The 18,985-nt window shown below is 50.0% G+C and overlaps 1 protein-coding gene across 1 annotated transcript in view; it reads right to left on the bottom strand.

The window, feature by feature from the left end:
* The window catches only part of EPHA10 (EPH receptor A10), a 46,327-nt gene extending 30,333 nt beyond the window's left edge, over positions 1-15,994 (bottom strand). Inside the window, exons 1-5 of the mRNA XM_043878285.1 lie at positions 15,803-15,994; positions 13,594-13,658; positions 12,230-12,908; positions 5,936-6,091; positions 4,948-5,298 (exon numbers count right to left, since the gene is read on the bottom strand). Of these exons, the coding sequence (XP_043734220.1) occupies positions 4,948-5,298; positions 5,936-6,091; positions 12,230-12,908; positions 13,594-13,658; positions 15,803-15,908 (1,357 nt within the window). The 5' untranslated portion in view covers positions 15,909-15,994. The remainder of the gene's footprint in view (positions 1-4,947; positions 5,299-5,935; positions 6,092-12,229; positions 12,909-13,593; positions 13,659-15,802) is intronic.
* Between the last annotated feature and the right edge of the window lie 2,991 nt (positions 15,995-18,985).

The raw sequence follows: 18,985 nt of genomic DNA, 5'->3' as shown, positions 1-18,985 counted from the left end.
CTTCATTCTGTACTCCAAGGCCAAATTTGCCTGTTACTCCAGGTGTTTCTTGACTTCGTACTTTTGCATTCCAGGCCCCTATAATGAAAAGGACATCTTTTTTGGGTGTTAGTTCTAAAAGGTCTTTTAGGTCTTCACAGAACCATTCAACTTCAGCTTCTTCAGCGTTACTGATTGGGGCATAGGCTTGGATTACCATGATATTGAATGGTTTGCCTTGGAAACGAACAAAGATCATTCTGTCATTTTTGAGATTGCATCCAAGTACTGCACTTTGGACTCTTTTGTTGACCATGATGGCTAATCCATTTCTCCTAGGGGATTCCTGCCACAGTAGTAGATATAATGGTCATTCTGAGTTAAATTCACCCATTCCAGTCCATTTTAGTTTGCTGATTCCTAGAATGTTGACGTTCACTCTTGCCATCTCCTGTTTGACCACTTCCAATTTGCCTTGATTCATGGACCTAACATTCCCGGTTCCTATGCAATATTGCTCTTTACAGCATCAGACCTTGCTTCTATCACCAGTCACATCCACAACTGAGTGTTGTTTTTGCTTTGGCTCCGTCCCTTCATTCTTTCTGGAGTTATTTCTCCACTGATCTCCAGTAGCATATTGGGCACCTACCGACCTGGGGAGTTCCTCTTTCAGTATTCTATCATTTTGCCTTTTCATACTGTTCATGGGGTTCTCAAGGCAAGAATACTGAAGTGGCTTGCCATTCCCTTCTCCAGTGGACCACATTCTGTCAGACCTCTCCACCATGACCCGACCATCTTGGGTGGCCCCACACAGCATGGCTTAGCTTCACTGAGTTAGACAAGGCTGTGGTCCTGTGATCAGATTGGCTAGTTTTCTGTGATTGTGGTTTCAGGGTGTCTGCCCTCTGATGCCCTCTCGCAACACCACCGTCTTACTTGGGTTTCTCTCACCTTGGACGTGGGGTATCTCTTCACGGCTGCTCCAGCAAAGCGCAGCCGCTGCTCCTTACCGTGGACAAGGGGCATCTCCTCACGGCCGCCCCTCCTGACCTTGAACGTGGAGTAGCTCCTCTAGGCCCTCCTGCGCCCGCGCAGCCGCCGCTCCTTGGACGTGGGGTTGCTCCTCTCGGCCGCCGCCCCTGACCTCAGGCGTGGGGTAGCTCCTCACAGCCATGCTTCTGCGCAGTCTGTTGCAGCCGGAGTTGCTAAGCCATGTCCAACTTTTTGCAACCCCATGAACTGCAGCACATCAGGCTTCCCTGTCCCTCACCATCTCCCTGAGTTTGCTCAAACTCATGTCCATTGAGTCAGTGATTCCATCCAACCATCTCATCCTCTGTTGCCCACTTCTCCTTTTGCCTTCAGTCTTTTCCAGCATGAGGGTCTTTTCCAAAGAGTCAGCTCTTCCCATCAGGAGGCCAAAAGTGGGCTCATTACCATTAGTTATTTCCTTAAAGGCCCTGTCTCCAAATATAGTCACACTGGGGGTTAAGGCTTCAATATATGAATTTGGGAGAGATAATTCAATCTATGACACCATATGACCTAGCAATTCCACTCCTAAGTTTATACCCAAGAGAACTGAAAACTTATGTTTCCACAAAACTTGTACGTGAATGTTCATAGCAGCATTACTCTAATAGCCAAAAAGCAGAAACAGTCCAAATCCCATAAACTGATGAATGAATAAACAAACTTGTGGTATATCCACACAATGGAATATTACCCATAAAAAAGGAATGCAATACTGATACATGCTACAACATGGACAAGCCTTGAAAACATTATGCTAAGTGAAAAAAAAGCCAGACACAAACGTCTAGACATTGTATAATTCCATGTATATAAAATGATCAGAATAGGAAAATCCATAGAAACAGAAAGTGGATTAGTGGTTATTAGGGGCTAAAGTGAGTGGGAGGAATCGGGAGTGACTGTTAATGGGGTTTCTTTTGGGGGTGATGAAAATGTTCTGGAATTAGAGTCTGTGATAGTTGTATAGGAAAAAATGACTAAATCGCACACTTTAAAAGGTATGTGAAATTTTATGGTATGTGAATTATATCTAGAAAGAAAATGACAATATGAATAATGTGCTATGTATAAAAACATACTAGATGTGACCAAAGCTATTCTCAGAGGAAATTTCTTAGACTTAAAATATTAAAACTATAATATAACAATTAAACACTGAACTTACCTAGAAAAAGACCTCAGGAAAGCAGGAGGATGGTGTTAAGAAAGATAAAATCATAAAATAATTGACAAAAGTAAAGAGCAGTGAAATTGATGAGTTCAAGAGCTGGTTATCTGTCATAACCAATAAAATAAATTCCTTCCAAGAATAATTTTTTAAAAAGAAATCACAGGGCACAATACAAAGAAAGAGAAAGTAAACTCTAGATACTACAGAAAGTTTTTAAATCAGCATTTCTGGGCTAATAAGTTAGAAAAAGATCATCAAAAGATGTTCTGTGGAAGTACAGATTAACAAAACTGATTCAAAAGGAAGTTACAGAAAAGACTGGGCCATCAGCAAACTTTCACTAAAAAAGTGGTTTCCCAGGCAGTTCTGCCTGTCTCCAAAGAATGATAACTATGCTATTTAAACTATTCCAGAGTAGAGAAAAAGAAAAGATTATCCCTGATGCCTTTTTCAAAGCCAGCATTACCAAAATGCTAAAACTCGACAAAGAACACAAAAACTAATCTCTTTTATAAATGTAGATGGGAAATATTAAAATATAAGCAAATTAATTCAGCAAATATTAAAAGAATAAGACACTCATCTGCAGCAGGGTATAATCTAGGAATGCAGAAAATCACATTGTAAAATCCATTAGTAGAATTCATCATATCAAAAGTTCAAAGGAGAAAATACATGTGGTCATCTTGAAAGATGCTTAAGAAGCATTTTGTAAAATTAACATCCATTGCTGACTTTTTTAAAGCAAAAGCATTATATGGCCAAAGAGCTAAAAGCAGGGCTTTGGTAATAGACAGACCTGTGTTCTGGCTGACTTCAGATAATTCACTTGGCCTCTCAGACTTCAGTTTTATCATCTGAAAGATGATTATAATTCAATTTAAATGAATTAATGTAGAAAATCATATTGCATGGTACCCAACACAGAGCAGCCCTCAATCAGTGGAAGCTTAGTGTTTTTATTAATAAAATGGGAGAAGATTATTTCCTTAACACGATTTTTAAATCCATCTATATCATAATATGATTGTTATCAGGAAATACTAGATAAAAATTTGTGTTACATATATTATGCAGTGGGGGATTTATAGTAGATAATTCTAAGTATGTATATAAATACAGAAAAAATTATGGAAGGATATACTCCAAGATATTAGTAGTTGTGTTTATCTCTGGATAACAGGATTCTGGGTGCTTTCTTTCATTTTCTATACTGAATTTTTTAAATGTAAATGCAGGACTTTCCTGAAGGCCCATGCCAATACAGGGGACACAGGTGTGACTCCTGGTCTGGGAAGATCCCACTTGCCATGGGGCAACTAAGCTCTTGCACCACAACTACTGAAGCTCGAGGCCCTAAAGCCCTGCCTGCCTCAGCAAGAGAAGCCACCACAGGGAAGAGTAGCCCCTGCTCTCTGCAATTAGAGAAAGCCCACACACAGCAATAAAGAGTCAGGGCAGCCAAAAAAAAAAAAAAAAGAAGACAGAAAAAAATTGTTAAATGTAAATGCAATAGCAAATGTTAGGTAGGGATAATTAAAAAAAAAACAAAAAAACTGTTCTTCCAGAAAACCAGACAAGTTGGGAACCCTCTCCTAAAAGGCAGAGGAAATGGACTGAGAGCTGAAAATGACAAAGGAAGTGACAAGATTTGAGAATCAGAAAAATGGACGTACAACTCAAGGCTTAGAGAGATTCTTAGAGAGACTGGAGTTATCAGAGGTTCTAGTCAAAGTAATAACTGAAAAAACCTTTCAGAAATAAAAAGAGGTACGCAGATTGAAAGTTTTATGATGTTATAGCCAAACTCAATGAAAAGAAATTAATATTGGTTAGATTTTATTTTCACCAGTAGGCTAAAGAATTATAAAAACATCCATGTGTGTACACATTTGTACCCAAGTTACCTACAAAACAACATATATATAATATAATATAATATAAAATTACCCTGGCCTCAGACTTCTCTGCAACACAGCTGCCATTAGACAAGGAAGCAGAGTCACAAAAGGATCATATCTTTTCAGACATGAAAGGACTCAGAAATCATACACTCTTTTCTTGCAAAGGATACTTGGAGGATTACTTGAAGCTGTACCCCAGCTGAGTAAGACAAATCAATATTAATATTGTATTAATAAAAGTCAAGAATGAGGAAGATGTGATATTAAAGGAGTGCAGGTCTTCACTTATTCATCTAAATTCCAGACTCCCAAAAGGGACTGTTATGTGTTGGCCTGTGAATTCTACTGCCCCTACCCTCCGACCCTTCGTGCTTCCTTGCTCTTTTCCAGGGCCAGGAAAGAGGGTGAGGCAGTAGAATCCTTGTAGAGGCCAAGGGACACACAGGGTCCCTCCTTCTGAGAAAGGAAATAGGGAGGTATGATTTGGCTTCCCACGGAAATTTTTGGACAGAGAGGGCAAAAGATTGCAGAATCTTCCACCTCTTTTTTCCGGTAACTGCAGAGCTGGGTGTGGGGCAAAGGCTCACTCCAGGTCAGGAAAGAGGAGAGCGCACTGGCTCCCGCAGGCTCGCTGAACACTCATAACCTCTGTGGCCCCGAGGCACAGAGTCATCCGCATCTTCAGTCCCTCCCGCGTGGCCTTCGGGAAGGGGGCTGACTTCGGTGGGGGTCGCCGGGGTCGGGGATCTTCGTGTAAAACCAGCGATCGCAGTTTATCTGGGGTGGTTGCGGGCTGTGGGCATGCTCGCGGTGGGTGGCACAGGGGAGCGCGCAGGGTGCGCAAGATCTTACCCCCGGGCCCGGTGGAGACCGTGACCTGCGCGTAGGTGGCTCCCGCGGCGGCCGCCGGGCCAGACACGCCGTTGAGCGCGGCCACGCGCACGGTGTAGCGCGCGCCGGGCCGCAGGTGCAGTAGCGTGGCGGCGCGCTCCCGCAGCCCCACCTGGCGCGGCACGAAGGCCACGCGAGGCCCGCATGGCTCGCACGCGCCCGCCGGGCCCTCGCGGCCGCAGCGCAGGCACAGCAGCGAGTACGTGACGTCCGAGCGGCCGCCCGAGTCGGCCGGCGGCAGCCAGCGCAGCCGCAGCGCCAGCGGCGAGCGGCTCAGGCTGTACTGCAGGTCCCGCGGGGCTGACGGCGGCCCTGGGGGAGACGGGTGGGCGCAGTCAAGGGTGGGGGTGGGCGGCCGCGTAGCAGGGGGGGCGGGGGCGGGGCGGGGCGGGGCGGGGAATGGGCGGGGTGTGACCAGTAAAGGGCGGGGCCAGGTGGGAGGGGAGGGGCGTGGGCCAGTGAGGGGCGGGGCCGGGAAGGGGCGGGGCGGGGCGGGGGCCGGTGAGGGGCGGGGCGTGGGCGGTGAGGGGCGGGATGTGGGAGTGGGGCGCGGTCAGTGATGGGGTGGGGGTGGACGTTAGTGAGGGGATGAAGTTACGGATCTGGGGACCCAACAGAGTGTACGGGGGCGGGAGTCCCCCTCCTGACTGGAGAGTTAGGAGAGGTGAGGGCGGGAGCGGTGGCCGGTGGCCCACAGGGTGACCGCCCAACAAGCCTAACCTCATCCCTTCGCCTGGACTCTCTCTGTTGTCCTGGTTCTTCCATCCTCAGGCCCCAGCCTGCGGTCACCACCCCTCCCTCCACTCTGCCTTCTGGGGGGCAGACCCGCACGTGCGCCCTGGCGCTTCCCAGTGTGGAACCCCTGCCCTCACCACGCCTCCATTCCGCCTTTACAGACCCCCCACCCCCACCCCCTGCCCGTGGTAAGGCATTCAGGAGCCGGACTCACGGGTGCAGGACGCCGAGGGCGGGTCGGTGGGCGAGCGTGCGTAGCTGTCCTGGCACACGCAGAACGTAGACGCGTTTTCCAGGGCCCGGCTGTGCTCTGGGCACGGCGAGCAGAAGGGCCGCCTCGGGGACACTTTGTAAAACCCTGGGGGACAGGCTGCGGGGAGGAACTACGTGAGCAAGGGGCTACACCACAGCCTGTCTCTTCTCCACTTTCCCGGTTGTGGTGGAGCTGCGTTGCTGCTTTTAGTAATTCACTGAATGCTCATAACAACCTGTAAGATCTGCACTTTATCCTCATTTTAAAAAATGAGGGAACTAAGGCTCAGAGAGGTTAAGTAACTTGCCAGATGTCCCACAGCTAGTAAATGGAGGGATTCCAACTGCAGCCGACTGGTTCAGAGCCCTAAGGCCCACTAGACACCACACTGCCCTAAGGCCCACTAGAAGAAAAGGAGCCAGGCTTTTCCAGTTTTGATGTGAGGACAGAAGGGAGAGGCCTCTGAGGGTTGTTCCCCAGTTACTCAAGGACAGACACCCACACACTCCCAGTAAAAACATTGTCACACACAAACACACACACACTTGTCAGAGCTCTTCCTCCCACCTCCACTGTTTGAGGGTTAATGCATCATAAATCCTCTACTGACGCACTTGGTCCCCATTTAAGAGTGGAGCCAGCCACTCAAGTGGAGTGAGAAGAGGGACCATGCAAGTTCCTTGGTTCTGACACCTCCTCAGTTACTTGGCTTCTCTCACTTCCCTCGCCTCCCCTAGAAGTCCGTGGTTAAAAGCACAGGCTTTTCTATCTACCTCGGTTTGCAGCTGAATTGCATGACTTATTTGCTGCGTGGCCTTGGGCAAGTTGGTCCACTTCTCTGAGCCTTGCATAGAATACCTACCTCAAAAAGGTGGTTGGAGGATTGAGATAAAAGATGCAAACCGCTGAGCCCAGTACAGACAACATTTGCACACTAATGCTAGTAATTACTCTTCCTCCAGCACAGGCTTAAAGTGGAAACAGCTCAACACCCACTTTAAAAAATTTCTCACCAGCTGGGCCAGAGAGGGAGGCAGGCAATGGCTTCTGGCTCTCCTCTCAGAACTTGGGTGGTCCTCACCTGGTTCCCTGACCCTGCCAGGATTTCTTTTGTGGAAGGCTGGCGGCTCTCCAGCCCCAAGAAGACATAGTACAACAGAAAGGATGTAGACTAGCCCTTTGGAAGAACTTCCAGCTGTCTGGGAGAAGAGGGCAGGGGGCTGAGGGTTCTCATTATCTGGAAGCTTAGGTCTGGCAATGGGTCCCTGTTGCCTAGAGCCCTGGGCTTTGGGCAGCTTTGGGCAGGGCCTCCAAAGCTCAGGAGTCTTGGGAGTTCCTGCCTTTGAGACAAAGCACAGTGCTCGCGAACATCTGGTCTGGGCAACAGCAGTCAGGCTGGGACTCCGGAGGCCTGGGTTCCAGTGTTAGCCTTGCTACTTCCTATGCCTCTCTGGCCTCAACAAACCAGACAAATGCAAACACTAGGCATGGCCTGCCCACCTCCATCGGGAAGTAAGAGAGGGATGTGTTTGCAGGATCGCACAGCAGGAGAGAAAGAATGTGGGAAGCTCCTTTCTCCGTGTGTATGTATGTCTGGGGTCCCAGAGGTGGGTGGTCCAATCAGAGACAGCATTGCTTATGTCTACTTTGAGAGGCTCTGTTTAGAAGAGGTTGTATTGAGGGGCAGACTCAGGAAGGGACTCCTGAGTACCGGCCCCCTCCCTCTCTTCCTCACGGTCAGAGTCAGAATTTCAGGGGTGCTCCAGTTGAACGCCCTCTGGCCTATCTTGCAGCAGCTTTCCTAGCTGGAGCCACAGTCTTTGCTCAGATACCTGGTAATGGAACCCCACCTCCTTCTGAGGCGGCCTCTGCTGAACAATGCTGGCAGTTTGAAAGTGCTTCCATTTAAATTTCACATCAGTCCCCTAGGGTACTTTCCCCCAGCTCTGAGAAGAAAGGGGGGGTCCAGAGAGATTGATTAACTTCTCACAGCCCCTCAGTACCAGGCGGAGCTGGGATCTGAGTGCGGGCCTCTGCCCCCCTGTAGGGGGCGCTGTGGGGGAGTGGGAATAGCAAGTCACAGCTGTTAGGTTGCCACCTGGCTCACACTGGCATTCAGTAAGCAGGTGGTGGGGCTTCCCAGGTTCAGTAGTAAAGAATCCACCTGCAATGCAGAAGACACAGGTTCGATCCCTGGGTCAGGAAGATCCCCTGGAGAAGGAAGTGACAACCTGCTCCAGTATTTTTGCCTGGAAAATTCCATGGACAGAGAAGCTTGGCGGGCTACAGTCCTTGGCGTCACAAAGAATTGGACATAACGTAGTGACTTGGCGACTGAGCACTCATGCCTTCATGCTGAGCCCAAATCAGCCTCCCTGCTTGTAACCCGCCTCATGCCTCTCTGTCGCAGGGACTTGATGTACCCTGTGGAGCCTCAGCATGTCTGCTTGAGTCCCTCTGCTCCAGGGCAGTACAGAGATTTGAAGACACGAGTCGTACACTCTGACTTTTTCCCCCAAGGGAAACCCCACATCTTTCAATAATTCCTCTGGTGGCTGGGAGAGGAGCAAGAGTCATGGTCATTAAAGAGAGATGCCTCCTTGTCTGTCTGCCTTCAGAGAGGGCTCTATAATAGCTACAGAAAATACTTTCAAGGCCTTCCCTTTCTAAATACAAACCTGACCATTTCATTTCCCTTTATAAAAAACCCTCCAACAGCTCCCCAATGCCAACCCCACCCATACCACACTGAACTTTTCCTTTTCCACCTCTGCGTCTTGTCCCATAAAGTCTTATGCAACTTCTCTCCTGGCAAACGCCTATGTTTCTCCAAGTCCTAGTTCAAAATAATACCTCCCCTGTGAAGCTTTACCTGGCATCCTCCCCACGTCCTTGCTCCCTAAGGCAGAGCTGATGCCATTACAAATGGCCTTTGTCTGGTCTCAGCCAAAGTCAGAAGTGGGATTGGGTTCCTGAGTCTCTCTCTCTCTCTCTCTCTCTCTCTGTGATTGCCTAGAATGTATATCTAAATCCCCTCTTCCAGTCCCTGATCCATTCATTCAACAATTTTTTAGCATGGCTATGAGCCAGGTGCTGTTCTAGGCTCTGGAGCTGCAGCGGTGAGTAAAGCAGAGCGAGATTCCCCTATCCATTGGTACAGGTGCCCCCTCCTAAACCACAGGGAGAAGAGAGGCCATGGGTTGGTAATTCTCTTCTCTATCAGCTCTTTCCGGTAACAGTACGGGGAGTAGAGCTGTAAAAGCAGTCCATTTAAGGTATGGGCAGCAGGGCACTGTATTTAAAAACAATAAAACTGACTAAAACGTGGCCTGCTTTTTGTTAGCAGCATGCATCAGCAATTCTGATCCACATCAGTAATAAAATACTTCTTCCCTGGAGGTCGACTGCCGCCCCACACTTGGTAACCCTTTGGCTCCTCACCTCCTGTATAAACAAGGCTCCCTCTCATCTACAGTAAAAAAAAAAAAAAAAAATCCTCTCTCCACCCAATGTCCTCCTCAAGACATCATGCCCTCTTCTCCCCTTTCAAACCCAGCCTCCAGAGAGTGTTTACATTCCCTGCCTTTAGCTCTTCAATTTCCTTCATCCTCTTACCTGCTGCAGCTGGTAAGACCTCCATCACTCAGCTGAAACTGCTCTCACCAGGGCCACTAGGCAGACATTGACCAATCCTCGTGTTCCCTACGGCTCACCAACACTGCAGGCCATCCTCTCCTGGAATCTCCATCACTCTTGCTGTTGTTTAGCTGCTAAGTCACCTCTGACTCTTTTTTGACTCCATGGACTGTAGCCCACCAGGCTCCTCTGTCCATGGGATTTTCCAGGCAAGAATGCTGGAGTGGATTGCCATTTCCTTCTCCAGGGGGTCAGCCTGACCCAGGGAACAAACCCAGGTTTCCCACTTGGCAGGCAGATTCTTTACCACTGAGCCACCCAGAAAGCCCTCCATCATCCTTGGCTGCCATGAAATCACACTCTCCTCCAGCCTCTGATCACTGCCTTGCAGTCTTCTTTATAGCTCCCCTTTGTATGTTGCTGTTCTGTGAGACTTCATCATTGGCCACCTTGCTTCTTTCCCCACACATTCTCCCTGGTCTGTCCCAACCAAACCTATAGCTTCAAGTAGCATCTCTCTCTCTGTTGCTGAGCTCCAGACCCACTTTCTAGCTACCTCTATTTGAGCGCACCATAGACACCATCAAATCTTTTTGTGCATTCATGCCCTGTGTTCTCTACTCCAGTGAATTACCATCTGTGCATTCCATCCTCTGGATGCAGATAAGTCAACAAGGACTCCTTCTTCTAAATCAATGGTCACCAAGTGCTGTGGAGATCTTGTTATTACATCCATCTTTGTCACTCAGTGAGCTCTGCTTCTGCCTTGGTTCAGAACTTGTGCTCTTTCTCCTGGACTATTAAATCATCTTTCTTCCTCAACTTCTGGCCTCTAATCCTTCCTTCTCCAGCTTTTTCTTTGTAATTGCAGCTCGAGTGATCTTTTGAAAATACAAATCTGAATTTGTCAGATCTCTGCTTCAAACTCTCCCTAATGGTCTAAAGCATAAAGTCTAAGCTCTTTATCCCTTCTTTATCCCCACTCAAGGCCCTTCATGAATTGCCTCTCCTCTTCTCCAGCCCCATCACCTTCACATCCCCAAATGCCCTCTTCTGTATCCGTGCTGACTTGCTGAGCCCCAAGCATGCCCTGTTCTTTCCCTCCTCCATGCTTCTACAGACACAATCTCTTACCTCAGAAATCTCTTGGCTGCCTGGAAGAAAGGCCTTATCAGCATCTCTCTCTACACTTAGAATTGGGTTTTCCTGTCTCCAGGATTCCTCAGATTTCTATTGATATGTATCACCCTTTATGCTAACTTCTCACTCACCCAGTACATTTCCATTGAGCACCTACTATATGTCCCATTATGGACACTGGAGCTGCTAAGATAATACAACCCGTTGTCTGAGCTCAAGAAGTTCCTAGTCAAGTGGTAGAAACACTGGCAGTCACTGCAGACCATGGGGTAAATAACCATGTAGAACCATGGTTTGGAGGGCCCAGAAGTGGATCCCAACCTTACCTGAAGAGTCCAGGAAAGTTTTTCTCTCCAAGTCTGTTACTGAACCACAAGAGCCCCAGGGAAAAGATGGTGACATTCATTTATAAACATATCATACACCCTCAATAAATGCAGGTGAGGTGTTCTCAACTCATGTTGAATGGATGACTGAACAAAGAAATGAGAGCAAGTTTAGTCACTTCTCCCAGTGTCTTCCCACCACTGTATCAATCTCTCTGTTAGCTCATACGTCATCCTGTTGTGACTTTTAAATGTTTACATCTTTCCACCTAGACTATGAATTTCTCAAGAGTTGAGATTATGCCTGATTGATCTCTGTTCCCCTGGCACCCAGAGAAGGACCTGGCCTAGAAAAAGTCTCGCTTGGTCTTTCTTCATTAAGTGCACATGGTCCACACCCCATTCTTACCCTGTCCTCAGAGCTACAGATAGGGAAGGAGAGACCCATTCCTGGTGCCCCCACAGCCCAGAGAGTCTAACAGAACCTTCAATATGAAGGATCTCCCCTGGGGGCACAGTGACTCTAGTTCAGAGAGTTGGGTGGGATCTTAGTAGTCACCTAGTGCAACTTCCCAATCTGTCTCTCCAGCTCAAGAATCCTCCTGCCAGCCTCTGACTTGTATATTGTTGGTGACAGGGAGTTCACTCCCTCTAATGTAACCAATCTCAGCAGCCTCTAGCTAATAGAGTTAGGCTATTGTAGAGTTCTTTCTTTCCTATGCACAGGGGAGGCAGCATGGTGTAGTAGAAAGAACCTGAGAGTTGGGCAAATCTGGATTTAAAACTCAGTTCCCTGTTTCTTAACTGCAAGCGAGGTATTAATCTCTCTGAGCCTCTGTTCCCTTATCTGAAAAACAGGGATAAAGGTGATTTTATTGCTGTGAATAAATGAGAAGACTGTGAGGTGTTTATCATGGTGCCTGAAATACAGGTCCCTGATGCCTCCTTGTATGGAGTCAAATCCATCTCTCATTAACTTCACTTACTGGTCCCGGCTGCACCCACTGGAAGCACCACAAAAAGTCAGGACTCCCGGCTCCATACCCCATGACTTCCCCACTCCCCCTCCTGCCTCTTTCATCTAGGACACACTCTCTCCCAACTGCCACCTGCGGGCTACACTCCCACACCACACCCCCAGGGCGCTGGATACCTTCACAGATGTCACCGCGTTCTTGGAATCCCGCACTGCAGCTGCACCGGCCCACGGGCACCAGCCACTCGCCATCGGCGCCGCAGTGCATGCGCGGGGGGCTGCCGGGCTCCCCTTCTGAGTGTGCCACGCACGTTCCGGTCACCTCCACCAGCGTGGAGAAGGCGCTCTCGGCTGCGGTGGCTGGGAACGACGCCAGGCCCCGCACCGTGGCGCGGCACTGCTTGTAGTAGACGCGCACAGAGACTAGGGCCACGCATGCGCCCACGTCCTGGAAGGCCAGGTGGAAACCCCGCCGGCTGAGCGGACCGATCTCGCGCACCTCCGTGTTCAGCTTCATCTTGCGCTCACCCAGGTCGCCCTGAGTGAAGCTCTCGTCTGCCGCGATCGTGTCGATCTTGCGGGGCCGGCTGCCCCCTGGGCGGGTACGCCCGCGGCCCAAATCGGCCTCGGTTTCCAGGTAGTAGACATTGAAAGTCTCCTTGCAGGTGCCCGCGGCTCCGGGGATGCTGCTGCAGTCACGCAGTGTGAACTGCAGCTCCACGAAGATGCGCTGCCCGCGCCCGCGGCTGATCCAGCCGGTCTGCAGCCAATTGTCCTGGTTGGGCTCCAGCACGTGGCACACTTGGTATGTGCGGATGGGACGGTCGTGCTCGTCCACGCCGCTGATCTCCTCCCACTGGGGAAGAGAGCAAACATATAGGCATCTCAGAGCCAAGGCGCTCCCAAGAGGTCCAGCCCTGGCGTTGACTGGGGCTGAAGCCCCCCTTCCCCATCATTCTGCATCCTCTTCTCTCCTCCTTCCCCATACACACCCCTGAAATTATAAGACGCAGAGCTGGGAGAAGACTGAGGTCCCGTTAACAGGGAAACAGGCTCCAGAGAGGGGTGACTTGAGTGGATAGACACGTCCTCTTATAGCAGAAGTAGGGAGTCTCCTGGCTCTCCACCCCCTGCTCTTTCCACAACACCAAGCTGCTGTCACACCATCACATCTCCCCCCATTACCCCAAGTTTCCAAGCCTCTTTTAGGATTCCAAGTCTTGCTTGTCCTGTCAGTCCATCAATCAACAACATTGCTTAGTGGACCTACTGGGTGCAAGGCACCATCCAGCATTGGCTCCATCCAAATGCTGTGTCTGTTCCCAGACACACCCAGTTCTCTTATCACTTTTTTTTTTTTTTTTTCCAGTCTGACTGAAGAGTCAACATTTTCTAATAGGCCACTCTGGCCTGAAGCCAGGGCTTCTGGAGACTACAATCTCAGGAGCATTTTGATCTGATATAGCCATGGGGAGATAAAGGGGTTGAGTCCTAGACCACCAGGGGCTCCTTGGGACAGAGAGGGAAATGTTTACACTTACCCCATTACTTGGCAGTGCAGTCCAGCCCAGCTCAGCTTGGGAAGCTTTGGAATCCAAGAGGATGACTAGAGAGAGGGAAGAACAGAAATATCAGAAAGTTCGGGGCAGGGGGGGCAGTGAGAACCTTTGGTGAGTTCGCTTTAAATTTGCTGACTGAGAAAACAGAGAATGTGGTGAAGGATACAGACAAGTTTTTCCCACTTCATATGTCCCCATGAGAAGGCGTGAGTAGATCTAGTCTAAAGAAAGGTAGCCACAATGATTAGGGAGGGAGCCTGTATTAGTTTTCTGTGACTGCTGTAACAAATTACCACAAATTTAGTAGCTTAAAACAACAGAACTTTATTCCATTACAGTTCTGGAGGTCAGAAGTTGAAAATCAGTTTCACTGGTCTAAAGTCAGGGTGTTGGAAAGACTGGTCCCTTCTGGAGGTTCAAAGGGGAGAATCCATTTCCTTGCCTCCTTCAGCTTCTAGTGGCCACCTGAATTCCTTGGCTTGTGGTCCCCTCCTCCATCTTCAAAACACATCATTCCAGCCTCTGTTTCCTTCTCTACTTCTGTTTCCCTCTCTACAGAAGAACTCTGACTGCTGTGTCTCTCTTATAAGGACCATTGTGATTGTAATTGGGTGACCCATATAATCCAGTGTAACCTCTCCATCTCAAGATCCTTAGCCACACCTGCAAAGTTTATTGCCATTTACGACAATATTCACAGGTTCTGGGGATTCGAGTACGGAAATATTTGGAGAGTCATTATTCAGGCTGGCATGGAATCCATGACATGTGTTCTAGGACTGTCTCTAAAATGGGATCAATGACCCCCCCCCACCTTCCCAAATCCCCCAAGTTATAAGTGAGTGTCAATAAGAGGGAGAACGTGATCATATCTGAGAATTCTTATACACATTCCTGAATTCAGTCATACTCATGGGTTCTTTTGAGGTCTAGGATCACCAGGGATAGGGGAGACTTGAACTTTTTAGTTTGACTCCCAGGGCCTCTGGGGAAAACGAAGTAGAGAGACCCTGCCAGCAGCAAAAGAAATAAAAATCTTTATCTCCTCAACCAGCCCCTTTCCCAGGGGCTGTCATCTCCACTGCTTTTGAAAGATTATCAAAATTCCTTTAATACATAAAGACAAGACCCATTCTAAACCAGAGATGCATGTGGTCACTTTCTTCCCCCATGAGGCGTCTGAACTGCAGTCTGAATTCTGCTGTCAGGATCGGTCCCAGAGAAACACTGATTAGAAGCACAGCAGCAGCTCAGAGCCAGAAGCCCAGGCCATCTCCAAATCTTTGGAGATTACTCATCTGGAGCTTAAGCAAGGGGGTGGGGCTCCAAGGTGAGCCCTTTAAGGGGGCTGGCCCCAGAGGTGTCAGCGACAATGGGCAGGATCACTGACAGCTTCCCAATTTCGGTGTAACCGACAACACATCGGAATTGCATATTGGAAAGCATCAGAGATCTAGCGCCCAGAACAACCCCGAGGCCAACGCCTCAGATTCCAGCTCCTCCAGCTCCTGCACCTGGATATTACGCCTCTGGATTTAACTGAGTGTACAGCTCCCCCAAATTCAGAGTCAGAAACAGGACGCGGTCGCTGGTACAGCGAGCACCCTCGAACCCGGCAACGCCGATCGCGCTGGTTAGTCTACACTCCAAATTCAGCACTGCGGACAGCTCCCTGGTCAGCACGTCGGACAGCTCCCAGACTCGTCCCCCAATCCCCGACCCCACGCCCTCTCCGAAACACGCCACCAGACGCCCCCGTCGCCCCACCAGCGCTCTACCTTCTGTTCGCCACGCAGTGGTCCCCTAGACTCCCCACTGTTCCGGCTCCATCCCGTCTCCTTATACTCCAATCTCACCTCCGCATCTCCCTGCCCCCACACCTCCCACCTCCAATTGCTCGGCCTGTCCGTCTCACCGGCCCCTGAACCGTCGCCTCTGGCTCCCACGGTTCCTGGTCTCTTTCTTCCCCAGCCTCCCAGGTCTCCAACCCCCGAGCTCCTCAGTGTTCCTCTCTTCTCCGTTGTCTAGCCACCTTTTCCTCTCTCTCCAGTTCTTTGCTTTCTCGCTGTCCGCTTGCTTCAAACCCCAATACAGACTCCAGTCTCTTCGTACGACTCCTTCCCCAAGCACCCCAGTTCTTCAGCTTCCTATCTTTTGGCATCCAAGCCTCCCAAACAGCCACCAATCTCACCTTCCTCGGCGGTCCCGGGCCTCCCCGGCCCCAAAAGCAAGGCGAGACACAGCGGCATCAGGCAGATGAACAGGCGCAGCGGATGTGGGCAGGCGCCGGTCTCCATGGTCCGCAGACCGAGCTGTCAGTGCGGCGGCGGCTCAAGCCGCGCCAGCCCCAGCACCTCTGAGCAGTGCCCCCAGACCCTAGCGCTGGCTGGGGGGCGGGATCTCGCCGGTGACCATCATCCATGGGCACCAATCCCTATGTACCACCGCGGGAAGTCCACCAATCCCCGCCAGCAGAAGGTGGAGAGGTGGAGTTTCATAGGCCAGGGGCGGAACAGCAAATTGGAGGGGGAGAAGGAAGGGGTCCCGCCAGTCTCCAAACCATGGGGGGTGGGGCAGCGCTGAGACCCGGTTCGGTTCACGGGGAGAGGGATGACCTGGCGTGGGTGGCCCAGAGCGCTGAATCTTAGCCTCTCATTGGTGAGAAATAGGCAATGTGGGCGTGGCTTAAGGAGGAGCAAACCGCGGGGAGGCAGCGACACTTACAACCTCTGAGCTAACCTGGAAGACCCCTAGTACCCAGGACTTGCAGGAGGTTTTGAAGACTGGTGTCCCGACCCCAAGCTCTGGGAAGCTCCTCTATCTCCTAGCCCTTATCTTCTTCCTGTATCTGCAGCTTTGGGTATCTCGTGGCTCCACCCCGCCCCCTTTCTCCCCGCCCTCATCTCTCTCTCTCTCTATCTCTCTCTCTCTCTCTCTCTCACACACACACACACACACGCACGCACGCACACACACACTGGGGAAGAAGAGGCCAAGCACGAGCCCGAGAGCCGCATGAGAAAGGAGAGTAAAGTGGCAGACACAGTGCCACGCTACCAGCAGCTCTTCCGAGGCTGGGGAACCATGTGGACGCCAGGATGGGCGATTGATAGATTTTGCATGAACGACTGGTTCCCCGGGTTCTTGCTTCTGCAGCCAGGACACAGGCAGCCCTCTCCGCGACCACCCCTTTCCCCAGTCTGCTCAGAGCCTGGAGTTTCCCCCTTTATAAACGCTCTCCGCCCACCCCAGGGACTCGTGAAGAAAGCAGCGGCCAGACTCCCGGGCATCAGCGAGAGTAACCTTCGCAGAGTTCGCCCAGCGCTGAAAGAGTCGAAAGGAAACGTGGAGCACGACCTCTGTCTTGTGAAGGTCATTTATGTGCTGGCTGAGGGTTTAAGGCGTTGATGGTGGGAAGGGCTGGAGCCCTCCAGGATGAGGGAGGCGGCTACTGAGCGCCACCGTCTGGACTGAACCTGAGCAGAGAAAGCTCCACCCACCCAGTGGCTTTTCAGACCTCTTTTCTTGGGGGGCCTAACCCCTCTCCTTTGGAGGCTATATTAGCCAGGGAAGCCTTGAGAATGAATGTGAGTCCTGCATGGCCTGGATGTCTGCGCGTTTTGTATATATGTATTCCACATCCTTCAGCCATCACTCACTGGGTGCCATGTTCTGTGCTGAGAATACCTGAGTGAATCACCCTGTCTCTGCACAGCCCATACCTCTATGAGCACCAAACGGAATGAAAATTTCTGACATCACAGAGCACTGGTCATTTACAAGCCACTTTCCTGTGTCACTTTGTGTGTGTATGTGTGTGGTATGTGTACAAGCTTACTCACAGACATACTTGCTGGACAGCAACGGTAGGAAGAGAGGCTGGGAGGAATTGAGTTCCTTCGCCCATACAAAGAAAGGTCATCAGGAGAGGCTGAGGCTCGGAGACCGCAGAAGACCGAAGCTCGCTGAAGAAGCATAGGGAGGTGTGGCATCCTGCCGGTCCTTGGATACAGGCGGAGGCTCTGAAATCAGATCTACCTGAAGAAGGGCTCTCACACCCCCACCTCCTTCCCATCTTTATTCTCCACACGCTCGATTTTCCCCTCCCCCTTTCCCCAGCACTGGGAGCTGGTATTTTTAGAAGCTGCTTAGAGACCCAGGACTCCTTTCATTTCAAAATGAGTCCTCACTCAACCACTCCTCATCCCTCCCTTCAAAACGGGGTCCCATCCTTTTTGCAATCTCTAAGGCTCCAGCCACGGCTTCTTCCCTGAACTCCAGGGACTTCAACCCAGAGGTTCTGACCCCATGTGCTAAAACAAAATGCAGCCTCCCTATAATCCTCACAAGGATCCTTCAGAAGTCAAGCAGATGGAGGAAATTATCCGAGGAAAACCACATAGAATGACCCAACAAATCCCTGGTTGTCCGGAGTCTGTTTCCCATCTTTCCTATCACACACCCCTGCAGGCTTCTTGGGGAAATCACCAGATCAAGACCCTAGGAATAAGGGAAAGAAGAGGAAAAGAAGAAGTGAAATAAACCTTGTCTTTCTTCATCTGAACAATTCATCTGTAATAAAAGCAGAACGGAGAAGCCCCCTGTGTATGCAGATATATGCAAATCAGCTGGATCTTAAGAATCGCTCTAAGGCGACTCCACTCTCACCAGGAGGCTGTGGAATAGATATCTCAGTAAAGAAATACAGGAGGGCTTCAGATGGAAACTGAACTGTGGTTTATTGTGAGCTTTAAGTGCTAGAGGCAGTCAACCAGGAACCAGGTTAGATCCCTCCATAGAACAGCAAACCAGTGCTCCGTCGGGGGGCTGCAGGGGGTTCTGTCCATGGTACTTAATTATGAGACCAAGGGTTCATGGTAGTCTTGTTTCTTTCCATGGTGCTGAACCTACCAGGGTCTGGACCCTCCATTTTCAACTGGACCTGGGACTTCTCTGCTGCTGCACTGATTCTCAGCCCAGGTCTCTCTGCCTGCCCCTTCGGCCTATTACCAAGATCCAAATATTCAAGTCTCCAGAAGACAATCAGCCTTACTTCCTGGAATAAGAGTGGAGGGTCCTGGGACTCTTCCAGAAACTCCAGTTTTCTCTGCTACTCCTCTCAAACCCCATGTGAGGTAATGATGGCAAGGATGCTTCTCTGTACTTCTACCTCACTGTCTCCAGGATGCTGAGAGAATACTTGGTGGAGCTGAGACGTTTAATTCAACATCCATATATAGAGAAGTGGTCTTCCAGGGAGCAGATCCAACTTTCCTGCAACTTCCATCTCCAAGTTGTTGAAAGTTACACATCTAGGGGCTGAAATTTTTATTTCTTCCTTTCACACGGATGCAGAAAGTACATTTGTGGTGGC

This window comes from Cervus elaphus, chromosome 20 (assembly GCF_910594005.1).
Source record: "Cervus elaphus chromosome 20, mCerEla1.1, whole genome shotgun sequence".
Taxonomy (NCBI): Eukaryota; Metazoa; Chordata; class Mammalia; order Artiodactyla; family Cervidae; genus Cervus; species Cervus elaphus.
The sequence above is the reverse complement of the archived record's forward strand: the minus strand, read 5'-3'. Positions and strand labels throughout refer to the sequence as shown.